Source organism: Xylocopa sonorina, unplaced genomic scaffold, assembly GCF_050948175.1.
Source record: "Xylocopa sonorina isolate GNS202 unplaced genomic scaffold, iyXylSono1_principal scaffold0288, whole genome shotgun sequence".
NCBI classification, from domain to species: domain Eukaryota; kingdom Metazoa; phylum Arthropoda; class Insecta; order Hymenoptera; family Apidae; genus Xylocopa; species Xylocopa sonorina.
The window spans coordinates 107,030-127,582 of record NW_027490359.1 but is presented as its reverse complement, the minus strand read 5'-3'; the positions used below and the strand labels follow the sequence as shown (position 1 = coordinate 127,582).

The following is a 20,553-nucleotide window of genomic DNA, read 5'->3' as shown; positions in this document are numbered from 1 at the left end:
TCTCACTAATTCAGACTTCTCGTCTTGCAGAACTAATCATTTATTTAACATGGAAAGGGGTCGAGGAATAGTAAAAGGTTTTCATATTTCATAGCCTTATTCGATACGTCAATTGGATCACGTAAAATATCGGACACTAATTCCATCTACATCTTTAGAACTTAAATATATAATTGCAACAACATATTTAATACCGTCTTAATAGCATGTTTCTAATTATTTACATCTATGCCTAATAAATATATGTTAATCAAACAAGCTGCTTTACCAAAGAGTAAAAGAATCTGAGGATTACAAATTTGAGCATTACATAACAAAAGTGCAATCCATATATAATGTTACATGTAACAAAATATGAAGACCAAAAAGATCATACATAAGTTGAATCCACAATGCGGACATAGAGATACGGAAAAGGCAAAAAATCCAAACAATAATTAGCAAAGTTCAAAAAGGGAGGAGTGAAAATTTATCTCCCTGACGATAATAAGAAACAGGTCTGCTTCATGCACTACTACAATCTCTCAAACATCCAGCGATTGGCACGTCAATGACAACGGATGGAACAAATTCCGCGGTAGAACTGTGCTAATACACTGCACCTACTCAGTCTCGTAACGGTATACCCTTAGTACTGGGGCGACACTCGTAACAGGGCACTATTAATGCACCGCGACATAGCACACGGGCTACATGGCCATGGCAATTACACTATTAGCTCACCATAACTACACGCGTGGTAGTGGCGTAGACTGACATTTACGAATGGGGATGCTGTTTCTATAAAAATTATAAACGAATATGAAAAATGACCAAACTAAGCAAGTTATTTATTTTGATTCCAAAATAGATACACCGGCACGAAACAAAGATACAAGAACTCGATTTTATTATTTTCTATAAACTAGCTCGATACGGCGATTTTTCCCATAAAGTCTTTAATTACTTTATCATAAAAATATATAAATTTATTTTATATATATATATATATTTTTTAATTCATCGTTACAAATTCATGCAGTTGAGGGTTATATTCAATACGATGACAGCATGTTGTTTAAGAAATTACACAAGGCGAAGTTAGGGACGCAACAGCATGAATTTTTATTTTATAAGTAATACTAGCTGTACCAGTTCACACGTTGCTGTCTCTGAACGAAAAGGCAGTTTTAATACCTCAAATATAATTTATTAATGATCAAATGTATACATATGTCATGTATAAATATGTCATTTGAATATAACATATGTACAAAACATAGATATACATAGTTGATGGTAGAATAAACATGCTTCTTCACTTGTGATATTAAACAATATTGCAAACGAATTTCAATTGAACAATAATATAAGTAATTATTAAATATCATCATGAAATGAATGATATTTGATGATTGATGGTGAACTTTATCTTAGTAGTGTTTGTAAATATACAACATTATTTGTTTTCCTATCTGGTGCAAAAATAAATAAATTTGAAGGTTTTCCAATTCGAGAACACCCAACGCACAGCTGTCCATATGAGAAGCATGGATTTACCAAATTTAATCCACATACTTGCAATGATTGTCCCTGTGCTTTGTTAATGATCATTGCAAAGGCTAGTCGTACCGGAAACTGTAGACGTTTGAATTCAAATGGAGTATTCGTTGGTATTATGGGATTGCGTGGTAGCAGCACATGTTCCCCTTGATGTTTTCCCTTTAAAATGGTTGCCTCAATTATGTTATTTATTAATTTTTTTACTGATAGCCTAGTCCCATTGCATAGTTGCGATGGATTTATATTTCGTAGAAGGATGATTGGGGAACCAATTTTCAAAGATAAAATATGTGGTGGCATTCCTTGTAGATCCAATAAATTAAAAAATTCTGTTGGATAATTAACTGATTCATCGTGATTGACAACAGTATCTATGGATTTATATGTTGTTTCTTCATCAGGTATATCAATTTGAATTGTGCAGTTTATTAAATTCACATCAATGTTTTTGGCTGCCAATATAGCACGCTCACTAACCCGTTGATTATTTTTATAATTCTGCGATAAATTTGAAAAAGCTTTGGCAATCAATTCATCAGTGGATTTTACAATGTGACAAAAGTTTTCTGGTAATGTAATACAGTGTGTGGATTGATCCATTTCCATTTTACCATTACCAATATCTAATAATTGTTTCGCAAATGGTTCAGAAGATTCATCTTGTTGTAATTGAACACGTATATTGGCCTTTAAAGATATTTTCTCCACATACCGCCATAACACTGATGATTTGAGACATGCATTCAATTCATCTGCAGGTACTGAACGTGGTATGCTTATTTCCTCTCAAATCTTTTAATGTGCGTTTCAATGATTTCTTGTGTGCCATGGTGCATTCATCCCATATTATCAAGCTGACGTGATCTTAGTACTTTTCCCATCCCAGAATATTTGCTAATATTACATGTTGGAGTTTCAGTTACCTGCATATTTAATGGCATTTTCAATGCTGAATGTGCTGTTCGATCACCGTCCAAAAGAGTTGCTGCAATAACAAATGATGCAATAGCAAGTGCAATATTATTTTATGATCTTATTTTTGCTAGAATAATTAAAATAAGAAAAGTTTTGCCAGTGCCATCAGGTGCATCTAAGAAATATAAACCACAACTTTTGTTAGATATTGCATTTATAATTGTGTCATATGCTGTTCGTTGTTCTAATACCAATTTCGGCAGATTAATTCAAACAAATGTTTGTAATTCATTAACATCGAAGTGCGTTTCTCGTTGTACATCACAATCGAAAATGTCATTACCAGATCTATTTAGAGTAATCATTCCCAATTCTGTCAGTGACTTGTTGGCTATTGTCAAACATACATCCTCAATTAAAATCAATACCTCATTGTATATATTTGATGTACATTGAATGTTGGGATTAGCATTTAATCTACGCATGCGATGTAAAATGTCTTCACTCATATAGTTTTTATATTTTTCCCAAAGATCCTTTGGATTAGCAGGAAAACATGTAGTTAGTATGATGTGTACGTATCTGCTGTGGTTGAGCTGTATTAGAAGCATCACGAGTGAAATATCCCAATGAGCATCGTTTTCCAAGAGATTTCATTTCTGGCAAGCCTCACGACATGTAGCACATACATGGCCATTGACCGTTTTTAATTCTTAGAAAGATGTTGATCCACAAACATTAATTAATAATAATCATAGGTAAAATCATTCTGCGTTATTTGGATGTACAGTGTGCAGACGACCCAATGCATTTGTGGAATATAAATTAAGTGTCCTTGTACTGTTTTACCCTTTTTACGACGCTGAAATTTTCTTGTTGATGTATTCCACATAAAATAAGTTGGTACTTCAGAGTACAGTAGTGTCCTTGCAACGGTATCATTTCTACATAATGTGAAAAATTCAGTTAATGGTGTTGGCGGTGGTGACATTGCTCTTGCACGTATATTTTCTGATGTAAAATATACACGCTGTCCATTTCCAAAATGTACTGCTAAATGAGCAACCGTTGGATATCGCTCATGAATGGAAAATGATAAAATACGCCATGCAACCTCATTACTACATATTTAGCGTCCCAGTTGATATTGGGTGACTTCATCGTTAGATGCAGTTGTATTTTCCACTCCAAACACTGCCATATCGCTTCCTTTGTTCACATACTTGCAAATATATTTTATAGCTTTCACTGAATTGCAGTACTCAACATTTATGTGTGCGTTATACGTTTTTAGTAGTAATGGAGAATATGGTACTACCCAATGATTATCAACATCAATAGTATTGTTGGGTACTTTTAGTTTAATGGATTTTCCACCACCTTCGGTAGATCGGCGTCGATAGAGTAGATATCCATCAACCCCTGTAATACTTTCAGCAAGTAAGTCTCTAGGATACCGCTTTGTGCACTTTCCATCTGATATGCATGGTGAATTATTATTTAGTGAGCGACATGGACCATGAATCATATTTTTTGAGACAATATAATGCAAATCTTTATCAATTTCAATGTCTGGTATTTCTGCAGAGATGATTTCATCAATTCTGTTTGGTGTTATCTTTCCTATCATCCATATTAAAATATGCGCATGTGATAAACTACTTTCTTTGCCATTCAATGGAATACATCCAACAGCGCGTCTCTCCAAATACATAGTGTTTGACAATAAAATCTATTAAAGATTTTAATTTTTGTTTAAATACACGCGCAGAATTATCATGACGATCTGATGGTGATTGTCCAATTAATAAAAGCTCCTTCGTTTCATCCCATGCTCGGTTGCATGTAAATGTAATGAAAAAATTTGGACGACCATATGCACGAATATACGTCATTGCATCTTGTGCATATTCATGCATATGTCTTGGGCTGCCTGTAAATGAGGATGGTAAAATGACCATTTTTCCCAATTCACTAAGATACATACATGTCAACAATGTATTGATGAAATAATTGTCTATATTTCAATATATGATTATCAGCATTCTCACGAATCATCGTTTGATATGCATAATAATTCATAGCACTGACCTTTTTGTGAATGTCCACATTAGTTGTAGGGTTTCTCATATTAATATTAAAATGATATCCATCCTCTCCTTGCAAAAATAGAATGGGATATTGTAATGCATCATATTAACGATGCGTTTCTGATACTTGACGCTGGACGTCACCATTTCTACGACGAAGAATTATATCGCGAGAATTAAATTCTTCATCAACTATGACAATTGACACTTCATCGATCGTTGGTGCGTTGAATTGTCTTCGATGTTGACCAATAGGTGTTTTATCCGCCTTTATTATCACTTTGTAATCGTCAGATGGCAGTTGTTCAATGGCAGTTTTAAATAATTTAATTAATTCATTACTACTCATATTCAGTTGAAACCGTCTGTTCATTTGTTCGTCAGTATTTCCCATAAAATATATCTGAAGATATTTGTGATCAGCATTTGGCAAGGGTAGTAGTGATCTAGCATGGTGATAAATTTGCCTTTGTACTTTAAATGTTGGCATATATTTTGCGCTAACGATATTCGTTGCTCCGAACGATGTCATTTGGAAGCATGAATTGTACTTGGGTATATTTTTCAAATAATTTTTGATTTACTTGTTTCACCTGATACTAAAGTTAATAATGGATCAGGTGGTGAACGCAAGTCTGCTGACTTTACTTTTCCACCTGTACAACACATACCTGGTGCTTCATTTTTAAATTTTTGAGCACCGTAATACGTACTCTTTTTATCCATTTTTCCAATAATTACACTTTGATGAAGACCGTAATTGTAAAGGGGATTGTAATTGAAACCACATGAAATCAAATCAGTATATATCGTGCGTCTTGTCTATGTTCTGCGAATTCGATTCCTTTGCTGCCTTGCTTGCCTCTGTTCGCTCGTTTCTAATGATCGAGCAAGAGCAGTGTGAACTCGATCTCTTTCTTACCTTGCTTGCCTCTGTTTCCTCGTTTCCAATGATCGAGCAAGAGCAGTGTGAACTTGACCTCTTTCTTGCCTTGCTTGTCTCTGTTCATTCGTTTCCAATGATCGAGCAAGAGCAGTGTGAACTCGACCTCTTTCTTGCCTTGCTTGCCTCTGTTCATTCGTTTCCAATGATCGAGCAAGAGCAGTGTGAACTCGATCTTTTCTTGTCTAGCTTGTCTCTGCTCACTTGTTTCTGAAGCTCGTTCTTCTCTTCTCCTTTTTGCTTGATTTGTAGATCGACCAGTAGCACTTCGCTTTGGTGGCATAACTGTGGGGTTAAATAAAACGTATTTCCAATTATTTTCTTCAGCTGGAAATCAAGAATATTTTTATTTATTTACGTATTAATAATTTATTCTCGTATTAATAATTGCAAAAGTTTTTTGACTGCATTTTTGTATTTATTAGATTTTGCTGGCGAAAAATCGAACGTCAAACGCATTAATGTTGTTTTTTGTAATTTAAATTAATTTGTTGAAATCTTAAAGGAAACAATAACTGAAAAAATATAAATAAAACGATTCAATATTTTACTTACCTCCTGATTTATATTTTTATTGTTATTACAACTGTTATCATGGGTATGTTATTTTTTACAGTTTAATTTGTTTTAAAAAAGTAAATTCTATGAGTAAATTTCATGAGTAGAAATTTAATTTTTTAATTTATTCATGGTTACACTTTTAACAAATATTACTAATTAAATGTTATTTTGATATTTTTGGGATATTTGTTCGGAAGCACCTAGAACCCCAACTCTGATTTAAAAAAATTGTCAAAAACCTTCCCGGAGATATACCTAATAATTTCCCAAATTTTCACGGCGTTTGGATGTATGGTTTTTGAATCTATCAAGTACAGACAGACAGACAGACACACATTCATTTTTATATACATAATAGATAAAATGAAGAACTATTGATACGCAATGTTCGTTGTAAAATATAATCAAGCAGTTAGTATATCAAATGACAGCACATAATAAATCACTGAAAGTATAATGATATGAATAGTAAGAAAAGCATATTTATTTGTTAGATGTTTATAAATTCAAATTTAAAGGTCCAAGTCACATTTAACAAATTATTGTTTAACAAGGTGATTTAATGTTGTTTCAAATAGGCGTGGAGAACTAGCTGGTTCTTCTGTCAATGTAATTTCATTTTTGCATGATACAGTAAAAACACATTTGCAATCTAAGCAAGGTTTCATTAGATTTGGTAGATTCTCCAAATTTTAGAAAGGGACGATGCCAGTAGTAGTTGGTTTAGCGACAGGTAAAAAAAAAATATAACAAGCAAAGCAACGTAAACGGATTTAAAATGTTCGAGTTAATATAAACTAAACTATTATACTTTAATAATCCATGTAGCGTTTCTGTTCTTTGTAACTTACAAAGAGTCTTAAGAACGTAATACAATGTAAAAAAGTTAGCAGGGAAAGTTTTTGGGAAAAAAGAAAGCAGGCCTTAATCTCAGATAAAGGAACCTTCGATCTTGGTAATTTTCAAAACCAGAACAATTAAAAAAAATCTGGAGTCAACACATTGGAAAAAAAATTCTTCCAGTGAAAATTGCCATATGTAGTGCAATAGCAGCTTCACATCCCCTTGATATTCTACAGAAAATCTTATGCTATTTTATTCGATTTACTAGAATCGAAACAATGACACCTATTAGGTGGTATTTCTACAACTGCTACCATAGCCACACACACGCACACACGAAATCCATCCAGATTAAAGATACTGTGTATGTATTGGAGGATGCGTGCAATAAGAAAGGATTATTACATGGATAAATTGTAGAATTCCATTTGTAATTGATAATTAGATTATAATTATTTATATCCTTTTATCAGAAATTTAAATAGGACTTTGCAATCTCATTTCATTTTGGCAGTTATACTTATATATAAGAATCCATCCAAGCATAAAGCCTTAAAATATTTGTTATAAATGTATGAGTAAAGTTCAATCGACATAAATAAATATTGACAAACGTGATTTATTTAATTTATATCATTTAGCATTACAAAGTATATTATAAAACATAAAAATATATTTTACTTTTGTCTTTTTAATACTTTAAATATTTTATATTATCGTATTAAACTTTTACAAAAAATAACAAAATTTTTATAACTAGGAACAATTTTTCCTTAATTAGTTAATATGTTGGTTCTTTTTAAGAAGACGGTATTTAATTTTTCAAAGTAAGTTTTAACTTTAAATTGACCATTAATTTCTCTAATTTCATTGCTTTTCATAAATCACCGCTAATTTTCAACTTTCCCATTACGGCTTTGTCGATGCAAGTTTTAATTCTCCGAAAAATATATAATATTATGTTATTAGTAAAATTATTTTGCATTTCTAATTAATTTCGAACGTAAAAGATATATTTTTTTTATGAGAAAGCATTGCGAGAAAATTTTGAGAATCTATTGTTAATGTTGTACCTAGTGGTTGAGTAGGTTCTCCTCTCCCTGCCGCACCTTTTTAACTTTTTTAAGATCCAAAAACCGTGTACAAGTTTCGGCACCATTAACGTTTACGAAATTTACATATTGTAAATTTTTGCAAAAATGATGTTAATTAACTCTTGAATTATGTTTGATTGGGCAATTAATCAGACTGATCTATGATGTGCTGTAATGTACGAAACCTAATAAATTTTTTTTGAACATAAGGAACAATATAGTATTTGAGCTTACAGTTTTGTTAACAAACTCGCTGTTTAAATTAGTTTGGATGACAGTTAATATTTGCATGATCTTTTCCTCTGATTTATCTGTATAATATGTTCGTTCTTTTCAATTGTCATATATAATTATTCAAATCCATATGTTCCAAGTACTCCTCTAGAAAAGAATCAGGCTACAATTTATCTTATCAATAACATTTATATTCTGTAAAATAAATTGATTTGTTTACTAAAATATAAATTATACATTGATGTATTAATTGTAAACCTTTAGTTAATTATTCACACCTGGATTACGCGCATAATGGGTAAAATCAGACATTCCTTCAGTTTTTTAATATTGCCTCATCGATTAAAGACTCAATAGTAACAGATTTACTGTTTTTGTTTAATATATTTGTTTTTCTGTAATTTAGCCAAAAAACTATAATAAAATATAATAAGATAATAAGATAAGATAAGAGCCGTCAATATTGAATGTAGAATATTTCTTTACTCTGCTGACCGAATCAATGGAAACGCTAAGTAATGTGCGTGCCTTTCGAAACAGTCAGATGCAAATTACGATACAACGTTTCGAAGAAATGGTACGTGTCACTCTTTTTTAATTTCCGTTTTTTTAATCAAAGGAAATTTGATTGAAATATCCGCAAAATTTAAGGACAAAAAAGTTATTATAATCTTATGCAACATATATGATGGTGATAAAGGATAAGTATGTGGAACTGAGAATAGAAGAAGAGAATAGAATTGGACCGAAATGGATATAAAACAGAAATTTATATCTATACGTTCTATTCTATGCAAAAGCAAATATTTCAAAGAAAAAAAATGTATTACTTACAAATTACTGATGTTCGTAGGGATCTCACTAATTCAGACTTCTCGTCTTGCAGAACTAATCATTTATTTAACATGGAAAGGGGTCGAGGAATAGTAAAAGGTTTTCATATTTCATAGCCTTATTCGATACGTCAATTGGATCACGTAAAATATCGGACACTAATTCCATCTACATCTTTAGAACTTAAATATATAATTGCAACAACATATTTAATACCGTCTTAATAGCATGTTTCTAATTATTTACATCTATGCCTAATAAATATATGTTAATCAAACAAGCTGCTTTACCAAAGAGTAAAAGAATCTGAGGATTACAAATTTGAGCATTACATAACAAAAGTGCAATCCATATATAATGTTACATGTAACAAAATATGAAGACCAAAAAGATCATACATAAGTTGAATCCACAATGCGGACATAGAGATACGGAAAAGGCAAAAAATCCAAACAATAATTAGCAAAGTTCAAAAAGGGAGGAGTGAAAATTTATCTCCCTGACGATAATAAGAAACAGGTCTGCTTCATGCACTACTACAATCTCTCAAACATCCAGCGATTGGCACGTCAATGACAACGGATGGAACAAATTCCGCGGTAGAACTGTGCTAATACACTGCACCTACTCAGTCTCGTAACGGTATACCCTTAGTACTGGGGCGACACTCGTAACAGGGCACTATTAATGCACCGCGACATAGCACACGGGCTACATGGCCATGGCAATTACACTATTAGCTCACCATAACTACACGCGTGGTAGTGGCGTAGACTGACATTTACGAATGGGGATGCTGTTTCTATAAAAATTATAAACGAATATGAAAAATGACCAAACTAAGCAAGTTATTTATTTTGATTCCAAAATAGATACACCGGCACGAAACAAAGATACAAGAACTCGATTTTATTATTTTCTATAAACTAGCTCGATACGGCGATTTTTCCCATAAAGTCTTTAATTACTTTATCATAAAAATATATAAATTTATTTTATATATATATATATATTTTTTAATTCATCGTTACAAATTCATGCAGTTGAGGGTTATATTCAATACGATGACAGCATGTTGTTTAAGAAATTACACAAGGCGAAGTTAGGGACGCAACAGCATGAATTTTTATTTTATAAGTAATACTAGCTGTACCAGTTCACACGTTGCTGTCTCTGAACGAAAAGGCAGTTTTAATACCTCAAATATAATTTATTAATGATCAAATGTATACATATGTCATGTATAAATATGTCATTTGAATATAACATATGTACAAAACATAGATATACATAGTTGATGGTAGAATAAACATGCTTCTTCACTTGTGATATTAAACAATATTGCAAACGAATTTCAATTGAACAATAATATAAGTAATTATTAAATATCATCATGAAATGAATGATATTTGATGATTGATGGTGAACTTTATCTTAGTAGTGTTTGTAAATATACAACATTATTTGTTTTCCTATCTGGTGCAAAAATAAATAAATTTGAAGGTTTTCCAATTCGAGAACACCCAACGCACAGCTGTCCATATGAGAAGCATGGATTTACCAAATTTAATCCACATACTTGCAATGATTGTCCCTGTGCTTTGTTAATGATCATTGCAAAGGCTAGTCGTACCGGAAACTGTAGACGTTTGAATTCAAATGGAGTATTCGTTGGTATTATGGGATTGCGTGGTAGCAGCACATGTTCCCCTTGATGTTTTCCCTTTAAAATGGTTGCCTCAATTATGTTATTTATTAATTTTTTTACTGATAGCCTAGTCCCATTGCATAGTTGCGATGGATTTATATTTCGTAGAAGGATGATTGGGGAACCAATTTTCAAAGATAAAATATGTGGTGGCATTCCTTGTAGATCCAATAAATTAAAAAATTCTGTTGGATAATTAACTGATTCATCGTGATTGACAACAGTATCTATGGATTTATATGTTGTTTCTTCATCAGGTATATCAATTTGAATTGTGCAGTTTATTAAATTCACATCAATGTTTTTGGCTGCCAATATAGCACGCTCACTAACCCGTTGATTATTTTTATAATTCTGCGATAAATTTGAAAAAGCTTTGGCAATCAATTCATCAGTGGATTTTACAATGTGACAAAAGTTTTCTGGTAATGTAATACAGTGTGTGGATTGATCCATTTCCATTTTACCATTACCAATATCTAATAATTGTTTCGCAAATGGTTCAGAAGATTCATCTTGTTGTAATTGAACACGTATATTGGCCTTTAAAGATATTTTCTCCACATACCGCCATAACACTGATGATTTGAGACATGCATTCAATTCATCTGCAGGTACTGAACGTGGTATGCTTATTTCCTCTCAAATCTTTTAATGTGCGTTTCAATGATTTCTTGTGTGCCATGGTGCATTCATCCCATATTATCAAGCTGACGTGATCTTAGTACTTTTCCCATCCCAGAATATTTGCTAATATTACATGTTGGAGTTTCAGTTACCTGCATATTTAATGGCATTTTCAATGCTGAATGTGCTGTTCGATCACCGTCCAAAAGAGTTGCTGCAATAACAAATGATGCAATAGCAAGTGCAATATTATTTTATGATCTTATTTTTGCTAGAATAATTAAAATAAGAAAAGTTTTGCCAGTGCCATCAGGTGCATCTAAGAAATATAAACCACAACTTTTGTTAGATATTGCATTTATAATTGTGTCATATGCTGTTCGTTGTTCTAATACCAATTTCGGCAGATTAATTCAAACAAATGTTTGTAATTCATTAACATCGAAGTGCGTTTCTCGTTGTACATCACAATCGAAAATGTCATTACCAGATCTATTTAGAGTAATCATTCCCAATTCTGTCAGTGACTTGTTGGCTATTGTCAAACATACATCCTCAATTAAAATCAATACCTCATTGTATATATTTGATGTACATTGAATGTTGGGATTAGCATTTAATCTACGCATGCGATGTAAAATGTCTTCACTCATATAGTTTTTATATTTTTCCCAAAGATCCTTTGGATTAGCAGGAAAACATGTAGTTAGTATGATGTGTACGTATCTGCTGTGGTTGAGCTGTATTAGAAGCATCACGAGTGAAATATCCCAATGAGCATCGTTTTCCAAGAGATTTCATTTCTGGCAAGCCTCACGACATGTAGCACATACATGGCCATTGACCGTTTTTAATTCTTAGAAAGATGTTGATCCACAAACATTAATTAATAATAATCATAGGTAAAATCATTCTGCGTTATTTGGATGTACAGTGTGCAGACGACCCAATGCATTTGTGGAATATAAATTAAGTGTCCTTGTACTGTTTTACCCTTTTTACGACGCTGAAATTTTCTTGTTGATGTATTCCACATAAAATAAGTTGGTACTTCAGAGTACAGTAGTGTCCTTGCAACGGTATCATTTCTACATAATGTGAAAAATTCAGTTAATGGTGTTGGCGGTGGTGACATTGCTCTTGCACGTATATTTTCTGATGTAAAATATACACGCTGTCCATTTCCAAAATGTACTGCTAAATGAGCAACCGTTGGATATCGCTCATGAATGGAAAATGATAAAATACGCCATGCAACCTCATTACTACATATTTAGCGTCCCAGTTGATATTGGGTGACTTCATCGTTAGATGCAGTTGTATTTTCCACTCCAAACACTGCCATATCGCTTCCTTTGTTCACATACTTGCAAATATATTTTATAGCTTTCACTGAATTGCAGTACTCAACATTTATGTGTGCGTTATACGTTTTTAGTAGTAATGGAGAATATGGTACTACCCAATGATTATCAACATCAATAGTATTGTTGGGTACTTTTAGTTTAATGGATTTTCCACCACCTTCGGTAGATCGGCGTCGATAGAGTAGATATCCATCAACCCCTGTAATACTTTCAGCAAGTAAGTCTCTAGGATACCGCTTTGTGCACTTTCCATCTGATATGCATGGTGAATTATTATTTAGTGAGCGACATGGACCATGAATCATATTTTTTGAGACAATATAATGCAAATCTTTATCAATTTCAATGTCTGGTATTTCTGCAGAGATGATTTCATCAATTCTGTTTGGTGTTATCTTTCCTATCATCCATATTAAAATATGCGCATGTGATAAACTACTTTCTTTGCCATTCAATGGAATACATCCAACAGCGCGTCTCTCCAAATACATAGTGTTTGACAATAAAATCTATTAAAGATTTTAATTTTTGTTTAAATACACGCGCAGAATTATCATGACGATCTGATGGTGATTGTCCAATTAATAAAAGCTCCTTCGTTTCATCCCATGCTCGGTTGCATGTAAATGTAATGAAAAAATTTGGACGACCATATGCACGAATATACGTCATTGCATCTTGTGCATATTCATGCATATGTCTTGGGCTGCCTGTAAATGAGGATGGTAAAATGACCATTTTTCCCAATTCACTAAGATACATACATGTCAACAATGTATTGATGAAATAATTGTCTATATTTCAATATATGATTATCAGCATTCTCACGAATCATCGTTTGATATGCATAATAATTCATAGCACTGACCTTTTTGTGAATGTCCACATTAGTTGTAGGGTTTCTCATATTAATATTAAAATGATATCCATCCTCTCCTTGCAAAAATAGAATGGGATATTGTAATGCATCATATTAACGATGCGTTTCTGATACTTGACGCTGGACGTCACCATTTCTACGACGAAGAATTATATCGCGAGAATTAAATTCTTCATCAACTATGACAATTGACACTTCATCGATCGTTGGTGCGTTGAATTGTCTTCGATGTTGACCAATAGGTGTTTTATCCGCCTTTATTATCACTTTGTAATCGTCAGATGGCAGTTGTTCAATGGCAGTTTTAAATAATTTAATTAATTCATTACTACTCATATTCAGTTGAAACCGTCTGTTCATTTGTTCGTCAGTATTTCCCATAAAATATATCTGAAGATATTTGTGATCAGCATTTGGCAAGGGTAGTAGTGATCTAGCATGGTGATAAATTTGCCTTTGTACTTTAAATGTTGGCATATATTTTGCGCTAACGATATTCGTTGCTCCGAACGATGTCATTTGGAAGCATGAATTGTACTTGGGTATATTTTTCAAATAATTTTTGATTTACTTGTTTCACCTGATACTAAAGTTAATAATGGATCAGGTGGTGAACGCAAGTCTGCTGACTTTACTTTTCCACCTGTACAACACATACCTGGTGCTTCATTTTTAAATTTTTGAGCACCGTAATACGTACTCTTTTTATCCATTTTTCCAATAATTACACTTTGATGAAGACCGTAATTGTAAAGGGGATTGTAATTGAAACCACATGAAATCAAATCAGTATATATCGTGCGTCTTGTCTATGTTCTGCGAATTCGATTCCTTTGCTGCCTTGCTTGCCTCTGTTCGCTCGTTTCTAATGATCGAGCAAGAGCAGTGTGAACTCGATCTCTTTCTTACCTTGCTTGCCTCTGTTTCCTCGTTTCCAATGATCGAGCAAGAGCAGTGTGAACTTGACCTCTTTCTTGCCTTGCTTGTCTCTGTTCATTCGTTTCCAATGATCGAGCAAGAGCAGTGTGAACTCGACCTCTTTCTTGCCTTGCTTGCCTCTGTTCATTCGTTTCCAATGATCGAGCAAGAGCAGTGTGAACTCGATCTTTTCTTGTCTAGCTTGTCTCTGCTCACTTGTTTCTGAAGCTCGTTCTTCTCTTCTCCTTTTTGCTTGATTTGTAGATCGACCAGTAGCACTTCGCTTTGGTGGCATAACTGTGGGGTTAAATAAAACGTATTTCCAATTATTTTCTTCAGCTGGAAATCAAGAATATTTTTATTTATTTACGTATTAATAATTTATTCTCGTATTAATAATTGCAAAAGTTTTTTGACTGCATTTTTGTATTTATTAGATTTTGCTGGCGAAAAATCGAACGTCAAACGCATTAATGTTGTTTTTTGTAATTTAAATTAATTTGTTGAAATCTTAAAGGAAACAATAACTGAAAAAATATAAATAAAACGATTCAATATTTTACTTACCTCCTGATTTATATTTTTATTGTTATTACAACTGTTATCATGGGTATGTTATTTTTTACAGTTTAATTTGTTTTAAAAAAGTAAATTCTATGAGTAAATTTCATGAGTAGAAATTTAATTTTTTAATTTATTCATGGTTACACTTTTAACAAATATTACTAATTAAATGTTATTTTGATATTTTTGGGATATTTGTTCGGAAGCACCTAGAACCCCAACTCTGATTTAAAAAAATTGTCAAAAACCTTCCCGGAGATATACCTAATAATTTCCCAAATTTTCACGGCGTTTGGATGTATGGTTTTTGAATCTATCAAGTACAGACAGACAGACAGACACACATTCATTTTTATATACATAATAGATAAAATGAAGAACTATTGATACGCAATGTTCGTTGTAAAATATAATCAAGCAGTTAGTATATCAAATGACAGCACATAATAAATCACTGAAAGTATAATGATATGAATAGTAAGAAAAGCATATTTATTTGTTAGATGTTTATAAATTCAAATTTAAAGGTCCAAGTCACATTTAACAAATTATTGTTTAACAAGGTGATTTAATGTTGTTTCAAATAGGCGTGGAGAACTAGCTGGTTCTTCTGTCAATGTAATTTCATTTTTGCATGATACAGTAAAAACACATTTGCAATCTAAGCAAGGTTTCATTAGATTTGGTAGATTCTCCAAATTTTAGAAAGGGACGATGCCAGTAGTAGTTGGTTTAGCGACAGGTAAAAAAAAAATATAACAAGCAAAGCAACGTAAACGGATTTAAAATGTTCGAGTTAATATAAACTAAACTATTATACTTTAATAATCCATGTAGCGTTTCTGTTCTTTGTAACTTACAAAGAGTCTTAAGAACGTAATACAATGTAAAAAAGTTAGCAGGGAAAGTTTTTGGGAAAAAAGAAAGCAGGCCTTAATCTCAGATAAAGGAACCTTCGATCTTGGTAATTTTCAAAACCAGAACAATTAAAAAAAATCTGGAGTCAACACATTGGAAAAAAAATTCTTCCAGTGAAAATTGCCATATGTAGTGCAATAGCAGCTTCACATCCCCTTGATATTCTACAGAAAATCTTATGCTATTTTATTCGATTTACTAGAATCGAAACAATGACACCTATTAGGTGGTATTTCTACAACTGCTACCATAGCCACACACACGCACACACGAAATCCATCCAGATTAAAGATACTGTGTATGTATTGGAGGATGCGTGCAATAAGAAAGGATTATTACATGGATAAATTGTAGAATTCCATTTGTAATTGATAATTAGATTATAATTATTTATATCCTTTTATCAGAAATTTAAATAGGACTTTGCAATCTCATTTCATTTTGGCAGTTATACTTATATATAAGAATCCATCCAAGCATAAAGCCTTAAAATATTTGTTATAAATGTATGAGTAAAGTTCAATCGACATAAATAAATATTGACAAACGTGATTTATTTAATTTATATCATTTAGCATTACAAAGTATATTATAAAACATAAAAATATATTTTACTTTTGTCTTTTTAATACTTTAAATATTTTATATTATCGTATTAAACTTTTACAAAAAATAACAAAATTTTTATAACTAGGAACAATTTTTCCTTAATTAGTTAATATGTTGGTTCTTTTTAAGAAGACGGTATTTAATTTTTCAAAGTAAGTTTTAACTTTAAATTGACCATTAATTTCTCTAATTTCATTGCTTTTCATAAATCACCGCTAATTTTCAACTTTCCCATTACGGCTTTGTCGATGCAAGTTTTAATTCTCCGAAAAATATATAATATTATGTTATTAGTAAAATTATTTTGCATTTCTAATTAATTTCGAACGTAAAAGATATATTTTTTTTATGAGAAAGCATTGCGAGAAAATTTTGAGAATCTATTGTTAATGTTGTACCTAGTGGTTGAGTAGGTTCTCCTCTCCCTGCCGCACCTTTTTAACTTTTTTAAGATCCAAAAACCGTGTACAAGTTTCGGCACCATTAACGTTTACGAAATTTACATATTGTAAATTTTTGCAAAAATGATGTTAATTAACTCTTGAATTATGTTTGATTGGGCAATTAATCAGACTGATCTATGATGTGCTGTAATGTACGAAACCTAATAAATTTTTTTTGAACATAAGGAACAATATAGTATTTGAGCTTACAGTTTTGTTAACAAACTCGCTGTTTAAATTAGTTTGGATGACAGTTAATATTTGCATGATCTTTTCCTCTGATTTATCTGTATAATATGTTCGTTCTTTTCAATTGTCATATATAATTATTCAAATCCATATGTTCCAAGTACTCCTCTAGAAAAGAATCAGGCTACAATTTATCTTATCAATAACATTTATATTCTGTAAAATAAATTGATTTGTTTACTAAAATATAAATTATACATTGATGTATTAATTGTAAACCTTTAGTTAATTATTCACACCTGGATTACGCGCATAATGGGTAAAATCAGACATTCCTTCAGTTTTTTAATATTGCCTCATCGATTAAAGACTCAATAGTAACAGATTTACTGTTTTTGCAAAATAAAAGCGTACATTGCATCACACATTATTTCCAGCTTCCCACTATAATTTTGTGATTCTGAACCAACTAAAATCTCTATCGCAGTCATATGTATACCTGAAATAACGCGTGCCTAAGGCAATCTTAAATTGAGAGAATTATTTTTTTTAACAATGAAATTAGAAATATATATAACTTAGTCTCTTCGACAAGACTGCATTCACAGCAATACCATCATTTTCATATTCATCGGCCCTTCCAAGAGCACATATTAACATTCCAAACTTGGATATTATTATACTTAGTTTAATTTTTATCCTTAGTGGTGGGCTGATATTTACTATATGAGGATTTGTGCCTTTCTCTGAATATGATAAGCATACCTTGATATTATTCACAAGATCATAATTTTTCATACCAATGGATTCTATGCCTGGTAGAAGTAACAATGCTAACATGATTAACCCTTTCAGCACTGAGTTGTGTGGCAAATGGTTTTGTGAGATCCCGTATGTGGCGTTCGTTGTTGTCAGACCGATGGAGTCATCTCTGTGAAAACTGCTCGAGCTTTTCGCAAATCTGTTTCAGCAGTGAATGAAGAGATGGCGAAACGTGTCAATACATGCCTACGGATGGCCTTTCCCATTAAGAATAACTTATAACATATCGATGGATGGTGCTGCCGGCGGTCGGTTACTCACAATCGGCCGACGGATGGTGCTGCTTGTGCTTAATAATCCATAAATTATTGACGACTGCTGTTACCAACAACCGATAGCGCATGCTTTCACATACAGCTGGTGCAGCCAAGAGTAGGTAACTCAAGACTTATGAACGACTGGTGTTGCCTGCGGTCGGTAGCTCACGATATAACGACAGTAGATGATGCCTGTGGTCGATAAATTATGATATAATGACGGCTGGTATTGCCTATAGCCGGGAATTTAAGAACTATCGACGGATGGCATTGTAGAGCTACCGGTAATCCATCTCTTACTTGGCTTAACGTAATCTGACATCCACTAAACTTAATTTAAATCAACCTGACTTCAGTTACACCTAATCCGACTTAACGTGCCTTCACTCAAATCTAACCCAACCTAGCACAATCTAACTTTACCTTTCTTAAACATAAACCAATCAAACCTACGCTTTCTTAAATCTAATCCAACTTAACCAAGCAACCTACAAACATTCCCAAGTATAACCCAACCTAACCAAACCTAGCGTAACCTAACTAAATTTAACATAACCACACTTCCATTTTGGGATAGAAGCAATCTCCGCAACTTTCCCAGGGATGAGGCTATGCAGTAAGCCTTCCGCAGTTATGAAGTGGCAGAGATCCGCTCCGATTGGACGTTCATTCACGTAATGTAATGTAATGATCGGCGGGTTCAATCGGAGCGAGTCCGCATCGAATACAGGAGCGTCTTCAGCTAAATGAAAGCGAACAGTCGGAAAAGAATAAAACTTTACTAAAAAATCGTATGAAATCCGATATTTCGACGCATATCTGATATACATCTAAATAAACGCAATTCGGAAAATACAAAGGATAGGAGGAAATATTCACCAATATATGACATATATAAATCAACGAATGCAAGAAAGAACACTCTATCTCGGAGTAGCGAGACCCGGGCGCCATCCAGCAGTAATCGTATAACGCCGGTTCCGGGATGGTGCAGAGAGGAAATGTGGAGGGTAGAGAGCATAAAATAACAACATAACTAAAGAGAAGTGAAAAGAAAATCTGTGGAAACATTGCATTTATTAAGAGGAAATCCTAGAAATATCAAACAACAGATTACATACCATACCGTAAGGGCAAGGTACAACGAAATAGACGATATCGTGAGAGAAAGTAAGAAAATCGTGGAACTTAAAAAGAAAATATTAATTTAGATTGAACGAATCAATATCACTGATCGCGGCAATCTTAATGGAAAACGCGTGACTGCGAATCAGTTAGAGTATGGGATAAATGCTGGTCGCGAGTCGAGTGGCCCTAGGAGTTCCTCGTCCGCATCAGGGCATACAGTAGGGCGATGGAGGACCTGCAGCCCCCACCCCCGGCGTGAGCGAGGCTGCTTGCATATGCTACTGAGATGTGCTGCTCGCTCGCGATTCGGAATCAGCCCCATCGGATCCTGACAGTAGATTAAAGGTTGGGAAGGCGGTTCGGAGCCCCCTTTCGATGACACAAAAGGATAAGGAAATTGAAAAGTATACGAAAAGCGTATATAAAGGAGAAAAAGAAAGCCTTGGAAGGAAGCACAGACACGGAAGGAGAAGCATCAGGAGCCGAATTAAATGCAGGATAATGGGAAAGCTACCGATAAGAATAACGCCTATACTTTTAAATAGACGAATGAGCAGTCACACATCAGACATAATGATAGATATTCTGAGCGAGGACACGGCGAAGCTAATGACATATTAGAAAACGTTAATAGAAAACATCAGGAGGAGCAACCGAGTCGCGTTAGTTGAATTTGGACAGGAATACAGTAAAGAGCTGGAGAAGGTCAAACGACTTAGAATAGCATTAACACCTTGTCCCAGCAAAGTGCTACCGAAAATAGAGAGATACTTCAAATGCCATAACCTGAGATATATCGGGAGAAATTGCGAAGAAGTCAGATATAATAAGGGAATTTGCAGAAGATGCGGATCCCAGATTTATACGCTGATCGGTTTCATCGCGATTAAACCGAAATGTATCATCTGCAGCGAGGCAGGAAGAAGAAATCCGTACATCAGACACGTTACCGAAGCTTTAATTGTCCGGCCTACAGAAAAGCGTTGACAGAAAAGAACGAGAAACGAATATGGAATTGAAAGTCCAACAAATCAATCTGAACAGATGCCAAATGACGTAAGATATCA

General features: G+C 33.3%; 2 protein-coding genes across 2 annotated transcripts; both read right to left on the bottom strand.

The window, feature by feature from the left end:
• Positions 1–1,412: 1,412 nt before the first annotated feature.
• On the bottom strand, positions 1,413–3,154 carry LOC143432459 (uncharacterized). Its single transcript, XM_076909127.1, has 6 exons — positions 3,131–3,154; positions 2,801–3,053; positions 2,615–2,701; positions 2,402–2,527; positions 1,540–2,303; positions 1,413–1,454 (listed from the first exon to the last, which is right to left on the bottom strand). Exons 1-6 carry the CDS (start codon positions 3,152–3,154, stop codon positions 1,413–1,415), a joined length of 1,296 nt encoding a protein of 431 aa, XP_076765242.1.
• A 7,336-nt stretch (positions 3,155–10,490) lies between these two features.
• Positions 10,491–12,232, bottom strand: LOC143432458 (uncharacterized). The gene is made up of 6 exons (XM_076909126.1): positions 12,209–12,232; positions 11,879–12,131; positions 11,693–11,779; positions 11,480–11,605; positions 10,618–11,381; positions 10,491–10,532 (listed from the first exon to the last, which is right to left on the bottom strand). Exons 1-6 carry the CDS (start codon positions 12,230–12,232, stop codon positions 10,491–10,493), a joined length of 1,296 nt encoding a protein of 431 aa, XP_076765241.1.
• Positions 12,233–20,553: the final 8,321 nt, after the last annotated feature.

Bases quoted from the DNA above. Each gene is read 5' to 3' on its own strand.
- LOC143432459 (XM_076909127.1), bottom strand. From the start codon at position 3,154: ATGGCCATGTATGTGCTACATGTC. The intron at 3,054-3,130 runs GTGAGGCTTGCC...CTTCTAATACAG, and splicing joins CCATGTATGTGCTACATGTC to CTCAACCACAGCAGATACGT. The intron at 2,304-2,401 runs GTCAGCTTGATA...TACCACGTTCAG, and splicing joins GGGAAAAGTACTAAGATCAC to TACCTGCAGATGAATTGAAT.
- LOC143432458 (XM_076909126.1), bottom strand. From the start codon at position 12,232: ATGGCCATGTATGTGCTACATGTC. The intron at 12,132-12,208 runs GTGAGGCTTGCC...CTTCTAATACAG, and splicing joins CCATGTATGTGCTACATGTC to CTCAACCACAGCAGATACGT. The intron at 11,382-11,479 runs GTCAGCTTGATA...TACCACGTTCAG, and splicing joins GGGAAAAGTACTAAGATCAC to TACCTGCAGATGAATTGAAT.